At 40.1% G+C, this 14,437-nt stretch overlaps 1 protein-coding gene across 3 annotated transcripts in view; it reads right to left on the bottom strand.

The window, feature by feature from the left end:
- The window catches only part of LOC104698913 (putative receptor-like protein kinase At3g46340), a 10,125-nt gene extending 4,805 nt beyond the window's left edge, over nt 1-5,320 (bottom strand). The window contains exon 1 of one of the 3 annotated variants that reach the window (XM_019246512.1): nt 5,226-5,320. In XM_019246512.1, the coding sequence (XP_019102057.1) occupies nt 5,226-5,320 (95 nt within the window). Of the gene's footprint in view, nt 1-595; nt 681-5,225 lie in introns of those variants that run through there. The other 2 variants (XM_019246514.1, XM_019246513.1) reach the window with 2 other exon arrangements.

Below are 14,437 nucleotides of genomic sequence, written 5' to 3'. Positions count from 1 at the left end.
GGGGGGGGGGGGGGGGGGGTTTGGATATTTTTAGGTATTTCATTTACTTTTGGGTGAAGTCAGGAAAAGTTACTTGGTTATTTTTGGGAGATTTTAGGTATTTTCAAATAATTTTGCTTAGTACTAGATTAAAATTTTTTTGACCCGAGTGTTGAAAATATCTGAAGGGATCCTAAACTTCTAGATCCAATAATCATGAACCCGAAAAACCTTACATTACGACCTGCGACCAGTCGACCAAAATGGGTCAACTAAGGATACCGTTTGTGTTCAGTTCATTTTTTTGGGCTATTAGGACCCATTTGGATATGTAACTAGTTTGTTTGGTGCCGTTTTGATATTCACGGTTTTTGGTTATTTCAGTTAACCGAATAAAGCGTAATTATATTCACGGTTTGTTTGGTGCCGTAACTTAATTTGAAGTATTTCAAAATGAATGAAGATAGGTACACTAAAAATTCGTTGATAACAACTCCAAAATATAATCAATAAACCCTCTTTATCAAAAGAAGGTATATTCACGTATCCTTCTTTTCAAACGTTATATGAAAATTTGAAAATCCTATATGCTGAACATTAAAACTAGTGTCGGTACCTGCTTGAGCTTGAACACGGTGAATATCAGAGGAAAGCAGTACTAATATAAGTGCCACCGAAAGAAACCTATGAGGACTCTCCATGATTTCTTCAATCCCAAGAAAAAACTGATTAAACACTTAACCGCCGCTATAACTTATAAGCATTTTCCGCACAAAACTCATTTGGACATTTCAAGAAAAAGAGCTTACCCAGTCACGTCTACGAAAATGTGAAAACATGTCATGCCACTAAAAGCGTGAGAACATGTCTTTGTTCTATAAATATAATTCAGTTGGCGAATTTGTAAATACGTTATTTAGTTGGCAACATCTTTCCTTTGTTTTTCTTTCGGTCAAAACAATATTCAACTTGTCTTGTTTATTTGAAGAACTTATCAACTTGACGGGTGAAGATATTTTGAGAAAGAGAGATGGGAGTGGCCTTTCTATTGGTCATTGAATTAGACCGTTCTGATGTTTAAATACTTCAAAAGGGTGTCAAAAGCCCTTGGGTCAGTGCGTACGTAACTCACAGTCCAATAGTTTACACATTTGGCAAGTCCTTCACCACGTAGCAAAGTCAAATGATGAAAATTTCTCGGGTTTCGAATTTGGATTCAAATTATCCGACCCTCAGGAAAAAGATATATAAAGGCAAGAAATAAAAATAAATACGACTTATATTGGTTCATGTTCAACGTAAGAGTTACGTGACGTCTACTCCTTTCTACTGCTCCAATTTTTTTTTCTTTTAACTGTTCCAAAATTCATGATACATGTTTGGAGGTTTTACAATATTTGTTCTCCTTTTTGCTTCCTCGCTCTACAACAATAGAAAATGGTGATTAAAAAAAAAATATAGAAAATGGTGATTAAGTTCAAATGTAAGAAAAACAAACATGTTGGCAAATGAGAGCAACGGCCAAAAAAATTATAAAGCACTTTTGTGAAACAAAAGAAATTAATTCAAACAAAAATTAAAGTTTGGCTAATTTTCCAATTCAAACTTCAATTTAATTATGCACGGAAATCTTACTAAAATTGATTTGAATTAACCATTTAAGGTCCAAAAAAAATTAACTGTTATCAGCTTGTATAAAACAACGCTGAAGCTTTTGATGCACCGGAGTGAGACGGATACCATGACTGCAGCAGTGATTTGAGACGGTGATTAAGCTGGAAACTTAACCAGCCTGTTTTTTTTTTTGTTGTTATTATTGAATCGACAAATACCAATCCCTACTACAAGGGGTAATTCGACTTAGTGGAATCGAATTTTGGTGAAATCGGTCGCAGAAATAGTGCTATAACAACTTGACTAAAAACACTGAATCAAACCTCTTTTAAAAATAGTATAATAAACCTTCTATAAATTAATATTTACTATAAATTCATAATTTTTTCGATCCCTAGTTAAGTCTCATTTCGATACAGGATGAGTTGACATTATCTCCAAGATTTGTGATAAATTAATAAAAAATTATGGTTGTGCTTCTTTTGTAATATTTTTCTTTCTATTTGGATAATGTTATTTTTTTTTCTAGTTTTGAATTTGTTTTCTTAAACTGATTAAAACTTGCACATTTTTCACTTGCTTTGTTGATAAAAAAAAATTTCGTTATACTGAAGATGACGACTAAATCATCCGGAAAATAGAAGATCCTCTGTGAATATTGTAACTTCGTCACCGGCTCGGTGTAAGGGGACGGCTCGGTTGGAGATAACCCACAATCCAAACTGATGAATCCTGTTAAGTTATAGAGAAAATGTTAATTAATGGCAATTATAAATGTGTACTCCCATGTCGATTGTCTATTAGCCTACTCCACCTGGGGCTTTTATGATTTAAGTTTGGTTCTCAACTTCTGTAAAAGGCTACTTACTTACCCACTAGGCCTTAACAGAGTTTGTAAAGTTGATGTCTTATGCAATTCAACAGAAATATTTTACATGCATTCGGATTGGTTCTTTCTTTCTTTTCACCGGCACAATAACTAGAAAACGACTGGTGGACAAATAGATACAAAGGAAATATCTATTCATAACCAGGAGAAAATACTAAGAAGCGAGATACTAGAGAAATTCGGATTGGTTCATAACTCCGTGATATGCTCAAATTAAGCCCTAGAACTACTCTCTCAAATTAAGAGGTCACTGTAATATTTAGGGGTCGAATTCCACAAGTACTCAAGTCTACAAAATAAATTATAAAGTTTTATAATTAAGCTAAACAAGTGGATTTAAATAAAGAAAAGCAATGCAAAATATTAAATAAAACTGTTGCAAATTCAGAATATCAAAAAGCTATGTCCAGGGAATTTCTTAGGAAATTACAAAATATTAAATCAATAATTAAATAGGATTCAAACAATTAAAAATCAGATCTAGAATTCTAAACTCGTCTGTAAAATAAATCAGTTCTCACTGCAAATATTATCTAAATTTAAAACCAGAAAATCCAAATCTATTTGTAAAATTCTAGATTAAAAATCAGCTTTAAAAACAAGTTTACATTGTTCACAAAATTACTAAATCAAATCTCTTTCCAAGAAGTAATTTTGCTCATCAAAAGGTTTTATCAGGAAAATCAATTATATTCTTATATCAATTTATTTTCCTAGGTTATTAATTCTAGATGGCCAATCAAGGATTAATATGAAGAACAACCTATGATGAAGATCTAGAAAGATAATGAATCCTAAATAAACAGATCTAATAAATCATAAAATCTCGGTGAAAAACCCTGAACCTAACAAACAAACTACTCAGACATATTCAATGAAGAACAAAACATAATTCTGAATAATAAGCAATTGAGATTAAAAGAATAAAGAGGGAGTTTATGAATTCTTCTCTCAAAGCTGTTCAGATCTCTCTCTCCCAAAAGCTCTCAATATCTCTCTCTCTCAAAAAACTGCTAGAAAATAACTTGCTATAATAAAACTTAAGGGTTTCTAAAACCTAAAAATACTATTTATATGTCCAAAAACACGTCATGGACTAATGATGCAAATATGGAAAACTTTGGGGCTGATTTGTAAAATTTCCAAAACTTGCTTCTCTCTCGGCTAAACATGGTGTCGATCGATGCTAAGGCAGTGTCGATCGACACTCTCATCCTTCCTCGGCTCCAAGTTCTCTTTAACTGAATTGCTCCAAAATCCCTTCTAATTGCTCCATTTTGCTCATTTCATTGCCAAAATCCTAGAAAACCTGTTAAGACTTTAAAACATCCTACAAAACAAATCAAAAGGCTATAAAAGACTCCTAATATCATGGTTAAAAACCATAAAAATCATGATATATCACTCCCGAGAAATTATATATTTCATAACAAATCAATATATATATATATATATATTAATAATTAAGAGGTTATAGGTCTAGGGCCCGTACATCCCAGACTAGAGCAGTTGTATTGTCTCGTCCCACAAAGCACTCGAACTAACGATTTTCAGGCTTTTGGTAATCAATCATTATATGTTTGCATATTAATAATATGCAATCATATATCAATCGTTAGTTATGTATGCAACTTTGCATATTAACTAACGATTTACTAGTTGAGCTATGGCTCTTGGTAATCAATCGATATATGATTGCATATTAATAATAATAGATTCTTTTATGTATAATGATAAAATTGTCCTATACAAGTTAAAAACAAGATTTTCACTAATTAAATCTTAAGCCATGAAAGTTAAAAAGATTTAAATGGTTTTTGTATTATAGATTTTCGTTCTTAGATTCAAGATTTTTTTTTTGATTTTTTTTTGTTTTTAGATTTCGCAAATAAATAAAATCTCGTATCACTTTCAAAAACTCATAGAATATTTTTAAGGAATTTGTAAAAACTCTCAAAATCTAGATTTCCTATCTTTTTTTATGGAAATTACATTTTCTAAGAAGTTTATTGGAAAATAAACCAAAAACCATGCTAAAGTCTATTACTATTCAAGGCCTTAATAGTGCTATTAGCCCAAAAAATAAGTGTTAGTTTCTAGAAAATAAAATCTTCCTTTTCTCTAAAGCATACAACCATTCCAACATATATGTAACACCTCAACCGTCGATTCTTTTAGTGGGCCCCATATCCACTCCCGGCCTATGGACCCAACTCTTTTAGTCCCGGTCCGTGGCTCACCCATATCCGACGACTGGTTTGCTACGCGCGGAAGGTTTTAAATACTTGTTTACCGAGCCTACAAATCACCACATGTTCTTTTATTTGTTTTATTCTTACACACTTGCGCAGTTCCGATAATCACTTTCCAAAAGGTCACCAGTTCTGAAACTATTCCAGCATAAACAAGTTTAAATGTGAAGTTCTCTCAAGACCGTTGATCAAAAAGATAATTGCACTTTGGTGACATAGATAAACAAATCAATTCTTCTAAATGTCTCTGCAAACCAGGGTATATGATCCTATAGTCGTAGAAACATTTCAATTAACTACATCCATCCATAAGAAAACTAAGAACGCTAATTTAAAAAAGTAAAGACTATCAGGCAAAGCTTAGAGTTCGCCGATTTGAGTGGCATTTGAAAGAAGACTATATAAAGTTTTTTGGTCTCTAACATGAAAGGACGTACCGGTCTAGACTAAGAATCTCTTAATTATTAAAAAAAAAAACTGTAACGTTAATATGCTGATCTCCTTCTTGATTTTGAGCTTGAACAAGGTGAAAATTAGCAAAAGTTGCTATAAGTGCAGTTAACAAAAGCTCATGGGAACTCTTCATATTCTCTTACTTCCCAAACAAAATCCTTGCCCCAATTTTTTGAACCATAAATAAAGTTTATAACCAATGGAGCCACAAAAGTCCTTTGAACTATTCAAGCAAAGCACCTTACCAAGTCAGTCCTATGAAAACGTGAGCACATGTCCCAGTTTCTACAAAAAGAAATTCAATTTGAGGAATGAGTAAAGATGTTTTCTACGGGACAATTAATGCAATTTTTATTTGCTATTTCCTTGGTCAAAAAAATTCAACTTGTCTTTCATTAATTTTAAGAACGTTCACAAGAAATGATTTTCAGGTATTGCAAATATCAAAGATTTATGTTTTTTATGTGTGCTTCTCACTAGTCAGAAAAATTATTTTGGCAGAAAAAAATTGAATATTACTATTGGGAGCGATTTTGCAACTACGATCGCTAACTTACATGTGGACGACAATTTAACGGTTTCAAATGGTTGAGATAGGGTCCACAATCGTCCATGAGAAAGGCGAATGCGAATTCCCATTCGTTTTGAAAGCCAGTTTCTAGGTTTTACTTTTAGAGTTTGGAGCCGATTTATCCTTTGTGAGTTTGTATTTTTTTTTATAACGTTTGCCAATTTATCCTTTGTGACTATCATCATTGGAGATTTTTTCCTTCTACTACTGTTTCATCAGGTATGTTAATCTAATAATTACATATATTCAAGTGCGAGTTGTAGCCACTTTTCTTTTTATCGTGTTCAAGGGAATCATTTATTTTCCCTCTGTTTCATCATACACAAAACCATCCATACAGTTTGCTTTTGTAACCATAATTATTGGCTCTGATTTCATGATGATAGTCAATGAATGTGGAAGGTATACTACAAAATAATCAAATATACAAGATCAAAGGAGAGGTACATTCTTGGTTAGTAATTTTTGGTGTTGGGTTTCGACGATTGATAGGCCCGTAGGAGAAGCCCATTAGGAAGTGAATGCTGCATGCGGTAATGGGCCTGCTGCGAGCCCAGTAAGGAGATCCGACGGGGAAGAACGTCGAATCAAACCCGGGAAAAGATCACGGGATTGCGAGGCGAGATCTCCGAGTATACGGAGGAGATAGTTTCGAAACCATTCTCGTATAAATACTAGAGTTTTGGTTAAGAGAACACATGTGTAATTTCCTACTAAGCAACCAAGAATATATTAATCTCAATTCCAATTCGTTGTTTCTTCTTAGTTCATATCGATTTCTACCGAAAGCCTGCCCAGATCATATATGACACTTAAATACTTTAAATTGTTGTTTCTAATATCAACAATTTGACGCCGCCTCTGCCAACTTAGTTCTTCTATTCTCAAAAAAACTTTGAAGAAATCAAGGCGAAATGGATCCATCTGCAACAAACACAACCATGCTAGAAACCACTCGCGAACATGCCAGCGTAAAATCACATGTCGGCCGCGACGCGACCAGCGACATCGCACCACCAGTAACACACCAGGGGTTCGTCCCTAGCAACGCCCCCTCACAGGGTGAGCAAACTCAAATCCAGTCCGGGCATGAGGTCCCGAGTTCGATCAGATCCGGGACAGACCCGCTGCTTTGCGACACTCAAACACCGGACCTAGGTTCCTCGGGTTGCTCAGATCTCACCCGCCAGAGACCCGTCTCGCTTTGGGATCTCGGCAGCTCGAACCAAGGGGCCCTCATTGGGGTTACACCCACGTGTCTCGGGAATGGCCCCGTACCGAAAATAACAGAACAAATCGATCCGGGGGTGCACGGCGCAACCAATCTCTCCGAGATACGGGGAATGCTCGCCATCTTGATCGATAAGACTCAAATTCAGGACGTCACAAATCAAGCTCTTATGAGCAGGATCGAGTGGCATGAGCAAGAGCTCGTACTCCGCTCAAATCCTGATCTCTGCCAGGGAGACGCGTGTCCTTCAGACACTTTCTTCACTGATTCCACGGAAAGAGCGCTCCCTCGGACGCGTTTGGACTTTGCAGCGGTCCCCGTTACACCACCTGGGGTAAGAACGTTACCCGTTTTTGTCTCCTTTGGACATCCCCGAGCTCCAAGCTTGTCGGGATGAAACGATAATACGAGCACACGACCTACCGACCAGCCATCGTTTGGGTATGGGAGCTCAGCGGCACCAGATGCAACCATTCCCAGCGCGCCCAGGGATCCTTGGTCTGGGTAAACCCGACGTTAACTGTGGAACTCGTTAGCGGGACACCCCGTCTCGCGTTGACCAATAATCATGGCCTCCCCAACCCGCCAAGGAATGATGCGGTAAGCGCCCAATTTCTCATGGAGTACATGAACAAGACTGGCGCCAAAATGGCCCAAATACGCTCCAAAGTCCATCTGGCCACCAGCGCGGCCCCAGATATAGATCGCACAATCGCAGAAACGAGCCGTACCCCGTTTACCAATCGAATCGCAAAAGTTCACCTTCAGGACGTGGGCAAGCTGTGTTTTCCCGAATATGCGGGAGTCTTGGATCCCAGAGCACATCTACGCGCATTCAGATTGGCAATAACCAAAGCCTACCACACCGATGACGAGTGCGAGGCCGGCTATTGCGGCTATTTTGCCGAGAACCTTGTCGGACCTGCGTTGGAATGGTTCTCTTCTCTTGAATCTAACTCCATCGACAACTTTGACCAACTCGCCTCGGCATTTTTGAAACAGTACTATGTCTTCTTCCATGCGAAGGTAACCGAGTCGAACCTCTTGCTTCTAGTCCAGGGGAAGGACGAAGGCCAGGATAGCAAACTTAAACGACGAGGTTGCCCTGACGGCCGTCCGACACGGCCTGTGGTACACCTCAAAATTCCGAGAAGGACTCACTATTCGACAACCCTCGTCGCTCGACGACGCGCTTCATAGGTCCATCTATTTCGCCAGAGCCAAGGAAGAGAGAGCCGCTATGGCCGAACTCCTTAAGTCGGCATAGGCACCCTTTAACCTGTAACGACCCGCTGCAGCGGTACGAGAGATGGTACATACATGGTACGAGAGATGGTACGTACGCGGTACGAGAGTTGGTACGTACGCGGTACGAGAGATGGTACGTACGCGGTACGAGAGCTGGTACGTACGTGATACGTAAGGCGTGGTCGATCGCAGTACGCTAATGGATCGATAACAGTACGACCGGAGGGTCGAGAGCGGTACACTAATGGGTCGATAGCTGTACAACTAGAGGGTCGATAGCGGTATGCTAATTGGAAGTCACCATGATAGTATTAGAACGTCATCAAGACGGTATCAGGACGTACTTGGTACGAACCTCGGTATTGAGTAGGAGGATATTGGGACGGTATCCGGACGTACGTGGGACGGATAAATGGGATAGAAGGGCACTGACCATGAGTCCGAAGAATGGAGAGTTCGAGACTACCAAAGTAGTGAGCAGATGTTTGAATTGAAGAATAACGGGACCCTTGGCTTTCATGTAGATGATGCAGGCATGTAAGTTGCCGAATGGGAAGTGGGAACGGAAGTCCTAGAGATGATGATAGTGATAGTGAAAGTGATAGTGATAGTGATAGTGGAAGTGATAGTGAACTAGGACTATCCGGAAATGGTCGCGTCGGTGAACAACAGATTGGGCCGATGGACAAGGATGGATCGATTAGACTATGGGCCGATGGATGGCCCGGGAACTCAGAAATCTTGCGGAGATTTAAGCCGACTCACAGGAATGTAAATCCGAGAGAAATGGAAACTCACGAAAAAGGAAAAGTTGATCGGATAAGGATAGATGCGAAAAATATGGGAACTTAGGGAGCGATAGGGCTTATCGTTTCGAGGAAACTCGAGGCGGTAGTCGACCCTATATATATAGAATATACCCTAAACTCTCTCGAGAGTATTCGCAAAAACCTTTAAACCGCCGCAAAAAGAAGAGAAGAGTTTCCATAGACCTTGGCCGAGAGAATCCTAAGTCTAGATCGAGAAGAGAACTGTAAGTGTTCTCCCATCTTGAACCGTTGATAGTTTATGGTTGATACATCGGTTGATAACAATGTTGGTCTGTCCGTGTAGAGTTGGGGATCAGAATTGGGCGTAGGAACCAAGAGTTTAGCACCGAAGGTTAGTGCGTGACTATGGCCGAGTTCCATGGTTGGACTGTTGACTTGCGGTTATTTTATCTTGTTTGATTGCTTGTCATGGTTAATGGTTAATGATTTCTATTGCAATATGAAAGGTGGTTGGTCTAAACGAATTAGGCGACTACCCAATGTGAATTTTTTGACTTGCATGACTCGATTGAATATGCCCTTTGTTAGATAAGATTGTAGAACTGAGCCTAGTGAGACGGGATGAGTGCTCCAATTAGCAAACATATTTGTTTACACCTCCTTTTATGGACGTAGGAAAGGATAGGTCTGATGACCAAGATTTTAGTGGCTGACCAGCTCGTGTGACGGAGGCAAGGGAGGGAGAGGATGGTGGCTTTTGGTAGTTTATTATGGTTTATTATTTTAAAGAATTTGTTAGGGGGATTTTTAAGTCTTTGGGTTTGGCATCTTGGATAATTTAACCTCTTATTATTAATGCATACACTACAAGAAAATACACGATTTGCAACTCCCAAAAACGTCAGAAAACAGTCGCAAACAGCTACTTTGCGACTATTTAATAACTATTATAGATGGTCGCTAAAAAATGGTCGCAAAATAAGTAAGTCTCAAAATAGTCCTAAATTTACAACCACTTTGTGACAGCATAATATGGTCATGTATTAGAGACTAAATTGTGACCATAATGATATCACAGATTAGCGACATTATTGAGAAAAATTACAAAAAATTAATTAAAATAATAAACAAAATATAATTCTTATATATATATATATATATTTTTTAAATTATTTCTTGACAAATTTCCTTTAAATTAATATATATATATATATATATATATATTGATATTTAATAAACCACCCAAACCAAGAATTGAATAATTGATACAGAATTGAACCGGCCACTAAATCACGGTTGAACCGGCTGCTAAAATCAACCAAAAAAAACCCTAATCACCATAGCGAGGCCTCAGCCGCCGCAACCAGATTCCATTTGCCAACGATTCCTGTTGCTTGCTATGCTTCTTCCGCCAAGGTTCCTCGGTGGTCTCGTGGCGTCGGATCTGTTTATGTTCTTCAATGACGAAACAAACGGCAGTGAGAATATTTTGTTGTCTAAAGCTTGTGAATCGGAGATACGGAGAGAAAACAGAGGCGGAGAAAGAAGGGCGGTTGAGTGGTTTGAATTAAACGCTTCCAATCTATACGACCTAAGAGAGAGGCAGTGGAAATGAAGAATGAATCTGATTGTAACTCCCCCGAACCGCTCGCACGGCCGGACTAACCGAGGACCGGCTCGGTGGTCGTCACACACTAGACAATTGCCTGCGATCTGGCCGAGGTTCCACCAACGAATTAGGTTCCCCAGCCAGTCCACTGGCATCCGTCTATCCGTTACGTACATTCCTTAGGCTTTGCAACCCTCGGTCCGTACGCGGCGTTGCTGGACCCAGAATATCTCCGAAAACAGCTCCACTTGTCCGAATTATATATGAAAATAAACGATTTATTATATATAGAATTAAGTTTACAAAATTCATAAAAACACAGACCAAAAATGTTTGATCCAACTTAACAAAGAAACAATGAATTTAAAAATAACAACAAGAAACAAGGACTTTGCAACACAGCATGAAAACATCCTATCTGATCCATTAAACTCGGTACTACCCTCCTAACTTTCCCTGCAAGAAAAACAATTGTGGAGAGGGGTGAGTAATCTAGTATTACCCAGTGAGTTGGGCAACCCTCTAACATGCTAACCCCTTAAAATGCTAACTTCCTATAACATGCTATCTCCCTATAACATGCTATCTTCCCGTAACATGCTATTTCCCTATAACATGCTATCTCAAATCTTCCAACTACCCCACAACTACTCCACAATCAAAGCATGCAATGCGGAAGCATAACAAGCAATCAAGTAACACCCAAATAATCAAGCAAGCAATCAAGGAACAAACAAGACCCGGCTCGCCTAGACCTTGACTCTAACTTGGCATCCACGTCACTTTACTTTGCAATGACTGCCAAATCTGAAAGAGCTAGCCATGCATCAAGATAACTTGATCATGCTTGACCCTAAAGTCAGGTAACCGCACCATGACTGACCCTCCAACTTCACATAGGGATATCACAATCACCTAGGGAAACAACCAATACAAATCCACAACCTTGGGCCCATCGATCCTCTGTCCTGTCCCAACACTCTTCCGCGTTGATACCACAAAGGCAACCAATCGGACACACCCCAAATCATCTGAATAATCAGCCATCCCAGGTACACAATCGGGTAAACCGTGCCGCATCGTCATGCGGTTAAGGCTAGTAGCTAGCTAGACCCAAATCTATCCTGCCAAGAGCTAGAGAGCTCACACACCTCCCATCCCCTTAAAACCACAACTCACCTTAGCTTTGAAGATCTTTGGCTTGATTAGAACTCCACCACACCACGCCGATCTGACAGCACCTCTCCTTGATCTTTAACTCCTCTCACCGCCGAGATCTTCTCTTCTTCTTCCTCTTCACTCGAAAATCTCTTGATTTTCTTTACAAAAGTTTGAGAGAAAATTTTGGCAAAGCTTTGGTGTTTAGAGAGGGTTTTGGTCGAAAATGAGAGAATAGAGGTGCTATTTATAAGCACTTCAATCTATCTCATGGACTAGCAAGTGGCAAAAATCGAGTGACAAGTGTCACATTTTTTGCATGTACTCTCCCCCACTCGCGCGTGCATCTCATTCGCTGGCGAAGGAGGCTTAATCCATCGACATGTGGCGTTTCTCTCCCATGGAGAGACTCTTCCACTTATTCGTCCTTCCCTCGTATCTCTTGCGTCCCAAGCTGCCGTGCTTGTCCGCAAAGACGACTCACTCGTCCGCGAGTCCAATTCCTCGGCAGTCCTCGGTCCTCCTGTCCGTGACTCCCGTATTTTTTGGCTCTCTTTGGACCTCTTGTCCATGCCATCAGTATTTCACGGCTCTCTTCAGACGTCCTGTCATGTACGTTCGATCCATCCGTGATTCCATGGTACATCTTCCGTCCATCTGGTACAAGGCCATTCCGTTCCCATGGTCCATCTTACGTCCCACGTCCCATTTTTCCACGGCCATTACTTTCCTTTTTCCTTCCTTTGGTCTTTTCACCAAGTTTCTCGATCATTCATTCACCACTGGTCCGGATGTCCCAACAGTTCCCATCCGTTCTTTGGTTCTGGACCTTTTGTGTCTTGGTAACTTCAGGTACAAGTTACTTAGGCCATTCTCCGAAATTTCCTTTTCTCTGTCTGTCCGAGACATCTCCACGTACTTCGTACACGTCCGATACGTACTTTGTGATACGGGTCAATACATTGTACCCCCCTTAAAAGAATTTGTCCTCGAATTCCAGTGCCTCGATCACCTTACCGTGATGTCCATGACTTATCGCTACTTGCGTCTTCTCCTTTAAAAATCTCCCTGATTATTATAGCAATGATCATTCATTTGACAACATGACATTGACTTGTTTGTCTTGAATCATCTGAGCTTCTTCATCTTCAGCATTTTCTTCCTTGGATCCATACTTCTCTCATTTTCATAACCGAGTTTCTTCTCCATACTCCTTAGTCGCTATTAAGAATTCTTGAGAACTTCTTCCATTCTTTCCTCAAGTTGGTTCATCAGAACTTCCCTTGGTACTGGACTCCATATATAGGGTTTAAGTGCTCGATCCATGATCTTCTTGCACCCTCTTTTCTTTGCCACATTATTTTCTTGCACTCTCTTTCTTGACTTAGTCGATTATCGAATCCGACTGTGTCGCCACACCTTCTATTTTGAAACTACTCCACTAATTATCCTTCGTCTCTTGCCCATCACTTTCTTAGCATTCTCTCTTTCCCATCAGATTGTCCCTCCCGGATCAATCGTTCGACGTTTTACATTTTGCCCTTGCAACAATGTCTTCTCTCTTTTCTCTCTCCTAATCTGATCGTCCCTCCTGGATCAGTCATCTTGCCTTTAATAGATATTGTCATTGCAACAATTCTCCTTCTCTCTTTTTCCTTAACCCAATTCTCTTATCTTGTCTCAGCGTCTCCGAGTATCCTCCCGATGACTCTCATGCTGTCTTGCTTTTGTCAGATCGCATTTTTACGGTGTTTAGGTGAGTCCTTAATCAATCATGCCAAAACAACACAACTCAAACAATGGGTTAGTTATGCAACCAATATGCAATCTAAACCAACATGCATGCAAACACACAAATGCACAACCAAGCAATCACACAAAACCACAACCAAAAAAACGCAAGCAAGCAACACACGACCAGGTACAATATTTAGTCCTCACGACCTAGATAGAATATTACACACCAAAAGGAAATAAGTTCAAACATTCCCCAAAAGGTTTACACAAGACCCTATAACATGGCTAACAGGTGCCTAGGGTTCTCTCAAGAACTTACACATTCTACAGTTGCACTCGCATCTCTCAGACGGCTGGTCGGCACTTTGTTCAGCAGGCGGGTTCACAGAAGTCGAGGTCGCAGGCTCTGGGGCTCCACTCTCACTCGGTCTACCATCATCCGTCCTCACGGTTCTGGTCGGACAGTCTTGTAGTTGATGCCCAAATGCACCACACTCCCAACACACTACCACATATCCCGGTCCTGGAGCGCACAAGGCTGCTCTCCAGCAATAACGAGCTTGGTGTCCACTCTCACCGCATGCCGCGCAATGGACAGTGTTTCTCAGCTGCACTCGGGAAGGGTTAGTCACTCTCTTCCTAGCTTGTGCACGGGTTCTCACCAATCCCCTCCGTGGTTGTATCTCCTCACGCTCCATGGGTCCGATAATGTCACTCATCAACCTGGTCCGCTTCTCACTTGGCTGTCTTTGTTCCAAATGGACTACCTCTTTTCTCAACCGACCCTCTTCGGCTAACTTCTCCACTAAATCCATCATGAAGTCCTTAAGATCTTGGACCATTCCTCCCACTATCTCATCTCTTGATTCATGTTCATGTGCCACCTCTTGGCTCCTTGGTTCACCATTGGCCACACTTTCCTCACG

This window comes from Camelina sativa, chromosome 6 (assembly GCF_000633955.1).
Source record: "Camelina sativa cultivar DH55 chromosome 6, Cs, whole genome shotgun sequence".
Lineage (NCBI taxonomy): Eukaryota > Viridiplantae > Streptophyta > Magnoliopsida > Brassicales > Brassicaceae > Camelina > Camelina sativa.
The sequence above is the reverse complement of the archived record's forward strand: the minus strand, read 5'-3'. Positions and strand labels throughout refer to the sequence as shown.